The sequence below is a fragment of the Orussus abietinus genome, unplaced genomic scaffold (assembly GCF_000612105.2).
Source record: "Orussus abietinus isolate OABI.00-Male unplaced genomic scaffold, Oabi_2.0 scaffold1019, whole genome shotgun sequence".
Lineage (NCBI taxonomy): Eukaryota > Metazoa > Arthropoda > Insecta > Hymenoptera > Orussidae > Orussus > Orussus abietinus.
The window spans coordinates 1-7,667 of NW_019395170.1; the positions used below are offsets into that span (position 1 = coordinate 1).

Sequence of the window (7,667 nt, forward strand, 5' to 3'; positions counted from 1 at the left end):
CGCTCTTTTTGTCTTTCGCGTTCGCAAGAAGCTCGAACATTTTTATTTGGTCCTTCGAGCCGGATCCGCGAAGTGCAGACATTTGACTCTACCGTTTGTGCGAAGTGAAGTGATCAATCGAGAACAATGCCTGAAGAACAACAGCAGTCCTCCTCCACCATCAAAGCAACAACGCAGCGACTTATCGCCAAGCAGGACGATCTCGCTGCTTTCCTGGACAATTGCGCCAAGGACATCGAGGGAATGCAGGATCCATCCGCCGTTTTCTTGGAAAGGCAGATAGAGGAGCTGACTTCGACGTGGAATAACTTCAAGCTCACCCATGCTAAGGTACTTGAGGATCCACAAGCCGCGTCGTGCTCGTATGTGATAGAAGGTCAGCGCGATCGATTCCATTCCACTTATTCTGCTTTGCTCAACCGCATCTACCGTCTCCTCGACTCTCGCCAACAAGCCCCGCGATCGGCAACTCCGCTATCGGTAACAACGCCGTCGGTCCACCTCCCGCGGATGAATCTTCCCAAATTCCGCGGCGTGTACACCGAATGGGAGTCGTTCCGGGACATTTTCACGGCAGTAATCCACGAGCACCCTTCCATATCAAACGTTCAGCGCCTACATTACCTTCGCACCTGTCTCGAAGGTGAGGCCCTGTCGCTTCTCGACGGCACACCAATTACGGACGACCAATACGAGGGTTCTTGGGCCGCGCTGAAAGCTCGATACGAAAATAAACGGGTTCTGTTATGCAACCATCTAGATCACTTACTTAACTTATCGACTATCAAACGCGAATCCGCGTCCGACTTGAAAACCCTCCGAGATGGCACAATGAAGACTCTTCGCTCCATTGAGCTGCTCGGACGGAAAGAATTTCTAGGGAATGACCTGTGCGTTTACCTGACCGTAAAGAAGTTTGATTCCGAGCTCCGAAAGGATTGGGAAAAATCGCTCGGGAACACCTTGACACCGCCTAAATTCGAGGAATTAGTGAGTTTCTTAGACGTTCAGATTCGCGCACTCGAATCCTCGAAACCCTCTCAGGCAAACGCACAGCCACCCCCACGCGGTCCAGGCGCCCCCAAGTCTCGTCCCGTCGGTACCCGAGCCCATCTGGTGACCAAGCGACCGCGCTCTTGCCCTTCCTGCCAAGAGGCACACTATCTAGGTCAATGCCCGGAGTTTCAGAAACGATCTCCGGAGCAACGCATGCAGCTCGTTACGCAGCTTCAGCTGTGCGCGAACTGCCTATCTCGCGGACATACTCGCGAAACTTGTAGATCCGAACGTCGGTGCACTTCTTGCAATAAAGCGCATCATTCGATGCTTCATCGACCTTCAAATTCAAGTCGATCGGACGCTGGTCCCTCGACAAGCTCCGAGGCCGGTCCAAATTCAGCGACCTTCGCTTCATCCTCCTCTACCTCGCCACTCACCGCTGTTAATTCTCACTTAGCCGGAAAACAGAACGGCGAGGCGCCAGTGCTTCTTGCAACAGCTCTGGTAATACTCCAAGCACCGTCCGGAAGGTGCATTCGCGTTCGAGCGTTGTTAGATCAAGGATCCGAAGCTAGCTTCATTTCGGAATCCGCTGCTCAATTATTAAAACTAAAACGCTCAAAGATCGAAGTCCCGATCTTCGGACTTGGATCATCCCTTGCTGGAACCGCCAAATCGACCGCTCAACTCCGACTCCGATCCACACACGAGCCCGATTTCGGCGTCGAAGTCCGCGCACTCGTGATGCCACAATTAACGGGCGCACGGCCACCGCAGCACGTAGCTCGTCGAGAGTGGCCACATCTCGCCGACTTGACCCTAGCCGATCCGTCATATTCGGCGGCTACCAAAATTGAATTCATCCTTGGAGCGGATTTGTACGGACCCCTGCTGCGCGACGGAGTGCGCCATGGGGCCCCAGGAGCTCCCATTGCTCAAAGGACCGCGCTCGGCTGGATCCTTTCCGGACCGCTATCCTGCGGCCCTGCGACAACGCCGATTAAGCCTGTCTCGCCAATTACTTCGCTCCACATGCACGGCACATCCGATCTTGGCTCATTAATAAAAAAATTCTGGGAGTTAGAAGAAGTTCCAGATACCCACATTCTCTCAGCTGACGAGGAAGAGTGCGAGCGTCATTTCCAGGAGACGCATCGACGCGACGATAAAGGACGCTACATCGTGCGGCTGCCGATGAAGACCACGCCTCTGCCGGATCTTCGCAGCTCTGAGAGGACGGCCCAGCAACAGTTGCAGCAATTAGAACGCCGACTTGCGAAATCGCCACAAGTCGCAAACGCATACTCCGCCTTCATGGACGAGTATGCGAATCTTCGGCACATGGAGGCAGCGAACGACAGCTCGCCGGCAAATTTCTACTACATGCCGCACCACGCGGTTATCCGCGAAGCCAGTGTCACCACGAAATTACGAGTCGTATTCAATGCTTCGCATAAGGTTGTCTCCGGAAAATCGTTAAATGATTGTCTGCACACAGGGCCAGTACTGCAACGAGATCTCAGCGCCCTCATTACGAAGTGGCGCACGCATCGCTTCGTGTGCACTGCGGACATTGAAAAAATGTACCGGCAGATTCGCATACACCCGGACGACGCAGACCTGCAGCGAATCTTATGGCGAAAATCGGCACACGAACCCATCACCAGCTTCCGACTCCTCACGGTGACATATGGCACTGCCTGCGCGCCATACCTCGCGCTCCGGAACCTCCGCCAATTAGCGGAGGACGAAAGGTCCAACTTCCCGCTGGGAGCCGAGGCCCTCGAAAAGGATTTTTACGTTGATGACGTCCTCACCGGGGCCGATGACCTGGACACTGCGCTAGCCATCCAAAAACAGCTGATAGACCTCCTGGTGACTGGAGGTTTTCTGCTGCGCAAGTGGGTAGCAAACCACCCGCAGCTCCTCGAGCAGGTGCCCGTCGAGCTCCGACTGTCGTCATCCCTCATCTCACTGGCAGCAGATGAGCAAGTGAAAACGTTAGGGCTTTTTTGGAATCCATCAAGTGATGCATTTCAATTTAAAATCAGCTTGCTTGCAGCAAGAGCCAACCACCAGCCAACAAAACGCAGCATTTTATCCGCAATAGCTCGGCTGTTTGATCCGCTCGGTTGGCTTGCACCGGTCATTATTACAGCTAAAATTCTAATTCAAAGATTATGGCTTGCTCAGGTCGACTGGGATCAATCCTTACCATCGAGCGTCGAGACAGAATGGGTTCGATATGAGAAACAGCTTCCAGCCATCGAACGCATCTCCATCCCCCGGTGGACCGGAAAAGGTCAACCTTCCGAGACAAGCGAGATCCACGGCTTCTGCGACGCGTCCATGCACGCCTACGCTGCCGCCGTTTACCTCCGGACCGGAGGACCTAAGGATGTCCAGATCACCCTTCTCACAGCAAAGACGAAGGTGGCGCCGTTAAAACAGCTGAGCATCCCCAGATTGGAGTTATCGGCAGCGTTTCTACTAACTCGGCTCGTGCGATCCGTGCGCGCCGCATTGAACCGCGAGGAAATACCCATGTACGCCTGGACCGACTCGAAGGTCGTGCTCGCATGGCTGAAGGGACATCCATCGAGATGGACGTGTTTCGTCGGGAACCGAGTCTCCGAAATACAAGGGAGTCTTCCGCAGATCACCTGGAAGCACGTGCCTTCTGCTCAGAATCCAGCAGACTGCGCGTCCCGAGGCCTGCAGCCCCAAGAATTACAAGACTTTTCTCTGTGGTGGAATGGACCACAATGGCTCCGCCAACCCTCGTCGAGCTGGCCTCGAGAAGAACCATCCTCAGCCGAAGACGCTCAACAGGAAGAACGACCGATCCGGACACACCTGACTCAAACCACTCACCCCTGGGACCTGATACTCAGGTATTCAGATTTGAGAAAATTAATTCGCGTCACCGCATACTGTCGCAGGTTCGTCTACAACGTGAGACAGCCTGCTCCCGAACGAAGAATTCATCACCTTACAACAGCAGAGCTGGCTGAGGCTCGCTTATTTTGGCTGCAACGAGAACAGCAGAGACACTTCGGCGAAGAAATCCAGGCTCTTCAGCAGGGACAACCCCTGCCTCGCCGCAGTTCACTGTTGACGCTTCACCCATTTCTCGATGCAACCAGGACCTTGCGCGTCGGAGGACGCCTACGCAACGCACCGCTCGCGTATGAAGAGCAGCATCCAGCGATTATACCGAAGAAATCGCCGCTGGTCTCATTACTAATCTCCAAGGCTCACTTAGATACCCTCTACGGAGGAACTCAGCTAACCCTCAGCCATCTCCTCAGGAAGTACTGGATTCTCGGCGGTCGCAGTGCAGTAAGACATCACCTGCACAGATGCATCACCTGCTTCCGTGCAAGGGCTCAACCCAGCTCACAACTCACGGGCGATCTGCCCAAATCTCGTGTCGTCCCAGCAAGGCCATTTCTTCGAGCTGGAGTCGACTACGCTGGCCCAATCAACCTGAGGCTCGCCAAAGGGCGCGGGCAGAAAACATACAAGGGTTATATTGCCCTATTCATTTGCCTGGTCACCAAGGCCATCCACATCGAGGTGGTCAGTGATTACACCTCCCAGGCATTCATCGCAGCCTTCAAGAGATTTACATACCGACGGGCATCTGTTCCGAGCTCCTCAGTGACAACGGGACAAATTTTAAAGGAGCTGATGCGGAACTTCGATCGATGTTCACAGCATCAAACAACTATTGGAAGGATCTCGCGAAACATCTGGCCAACGAGGGAACACACTGGACTTTCATCCCCCCAGCGTCCCCCCATTTCGGGGGACTGTGGGAAGCGGGTGTAAAATCAACGAAGTTTCATTTGAAACGGGTAATCGGGGAGCGCACGCTCACATTCGAAGAACTAACCACCGTTCTCACACAGGTCGAAGCTTGCCTCAACTCGAGGCCTCTATCACCGTTGAGCAGCGATCCGAACGACCTGGCTGCCCTAACTCCTGGGCACTTTCTAATCGGCTCAGCAATGACCACCATTCCGGAGCCCGGCCTCACCGAGATCTCAGAGAATCGACTGTCAAAATGGCAGTTAACTCAACGCATGCACGAGGATTTTTGGCAGCGATGGTCCACGGAGTATCTGCATAACCTTCAACAACGGTATAAGTGGACATCCATCGCTCCCAATCTGCACGAAGGCATGCTCGCGCTCATCAAGGACGAGCGCCTTCCTCCAACACGATGGGCATTAGCACGTATCATCGCCACTCATCCTGGCGCAGACGGACTCGTCCGCGTGGTCACGCTACAGACAGCCACCACAACCCTGCGACGACCGATCGCTAAGGTCTGTCCACTTCCGCTGGAACCCAGTCCAGCGACCGCCAGCGATGCCACATCAGCAGCTTAAGCTATCGCCAACCGGGCACCTTCGCACGGCGGGCGGCAGCTGGTGATTAGCTCGTAAGTCAGACATTAAGCGCGCTCTCTACAATTAAGGTTGTACTCAAGTTCGCAGTTCTCTTTTCGACTTCTAATTTCTTCTATTAGAACTAACTGAAGTTTGTTATTCAACTCAACGCGTGCCAATACGCAGTTATTTCGTCCGTCCGGACGAGGCGGGCGGCATGTTCACGCTAAAACGCAAAGTCCAATTACCGATTGTTAATATTATATCAAATCATAGCGAGACTCGNGAGAGGGGGGAGAGAGGGGGAGAGAGAGAGAGAGAGACTAAGTTCGGGGGTCACTAATTCCGGGCCCGCAGCGCCCGGACGATTGCTCGTCACCTTCGCCCGATCGTCTAGGCGGATCCGTTCGAGCCACTCAAAATGATTTTTCCCCGTTTCGGGAACGAAACACTAACTTGGGCGCCACGCCTCCCCGGACGCCAAAAACACTCAACGGCAAACTCTCAACTCTCGACGATCGTCGCGGCGCGGCCGACTAGCTCAGAGCGCGCACGCGCCAAAGTTCGGAGAGGGCGAGGGTAAGATCAAGATGCGGGGACAAAGGGGCGGACTCAACAAATTTGGGGAATTTATCATAGGCTTAAGGAAAACAGGGGAATCCAGCCACTCCTACTCAAAAGAAAAACCGATTCCAATCTGGTACCAATTTTTGACAAATTTATTCTAACAATAAAAGAAATAAAAAACAATTAGATTAACAAAATGAACGGAGAGAACAGAAATGTGACAAGAAAATAGGGTTCGGCGGAAGGCCGCCCAAGAGACAATTAAAGTAGAAAGGTAATCCTCGCGAGACAATTAGGCGAGAGATAATTAAAGCGCGAAATAGAAAATTAGTGGAAAATCAGATATCTTTGGAAAATTAATAGTTTTCTCAGTGTATCACCGGTAAAAGTAATTTAGCGCGAAATATTCAAAAGGGGCGCGTTTCCGCTCACTGGCGCGACACGATCCGGGCCCTACGACTTCGCGAATTTAATCGGTGACTCCACTCGGAGCAAACCGGAAGATCTCCCGCGTGAGACTCACGATGACCGACTACGCGGTACGCTTCCGCTCACCGGCGCGACACGATCCGGGCCCTACGACTTCGCGAATTTACGCGGCGACTCTAATACTTTTCACAGAAGGAGACTGTTCACGCTAAAACGCAAAGTCCAATTACCGATTGTTAATATTATATCAAATCATAGCGATACTCGAGCGGACCAGACCACTCGTCGGACATCCTGGCGCCTGGCAGTCCGTTAAGGGTAAAAGGCGACTCTCGAACCCCCGGGGTAGGGCATTCTTTCCCAGCGACCTGGGTGTTCTCTTCCTCTAGTCCATGCCTGCTTTCTATCATTGCTCACATAGTTCTCCGTATCCGCAACTCTCTTCGCTTTCTACGCTTCATGTAAGTCTCACTCTTGAGGCCCATAACTTAAAACCTCAAATTCCAAAACATGGTCTCGAACCATCAAGTACTCTTCTATCACCGTGGTCCTGTAGCCCTTGAGCTGGTCCTTTCCCAGAACTCCTCGTCCTTTAGCCCATTTTTTGTTTTCCCCACCTACGACTCAAAATGCATAAACTTTTCCCTTTCTCACGATCCTGCAGCCAATCAGTGCTCGTTGCAAATGCATCTTAACTTTATCTCAACCTATCCTCGACGACGTTCCTAAACGACTCCTCCCCCGATTCTTGCATCCCGAAGGTCCGAATTCGAACCGCTCTGCGAGGTTCCTCAGATAAAAAACATCTCCCGCGAGATCAACGACTCTCCGGTTCTACGCGCTCAACTTCTCTAAGTCCACTCATGCTAGTGGCCCGCTCAACTAGGCATTAATATTCGTTCAGTCATATTCACTTCGTGATTTCATTGTTAACTCGCTTGAATTGTTAAATAGTTTACATATTAATAAACGTATCAGATTTGTTACGCACTTCGTACCTGGCACCGCTCTTTTTGTCTTTCGCGTTCGCAAGAAGCTCGAACAGAGACAAAGAAAACGAAAAGGGGGTCCTCGAGTGAGCACGTGGCACTTACTTTACTAGAAAATTCACCGCCGCTCGCCGGCCCCTCGGCTGAGTCCCTCGACGAGCCGGGAAGGTCTTCGGGTCTTCAAACACTGGAGACAATGAGAGAGTTGCAGAGAACTATTTAGCGCAGGTCCGCTCGGTCCGACGATCGTAGGCAGAGAAGGTCGGGGATCTCTAGGCGCTGTCCT

General features: G+C 52.8%; 1 protein-coding gene across 1 annotated transcript; it reads left to right on the forward strand.

Moving 5' to 3' along the window:
* The first annotated feature begins 126 nt into the window (after positions 1 to 126).
* Positions 127 to 5,396, forward strand: LOC105702705. The gene is made up of 3 exons (XM_012430473.1): positions 127 to 376; positions 2,114 to 4,827; positions 4,914 to 5,396. The coding sequence occupies exons 1-3, from the start codon at positions 127 to 129 to the stop codon at positions 5,394 to 5,396; spliced, it is 3,447 nt and encodes a 1,148-aa protein (XP_012285896.1).
* The last annotated feature ends 2,271 nt before the right edge of the window (positions 5,397 to 7,667 follow it).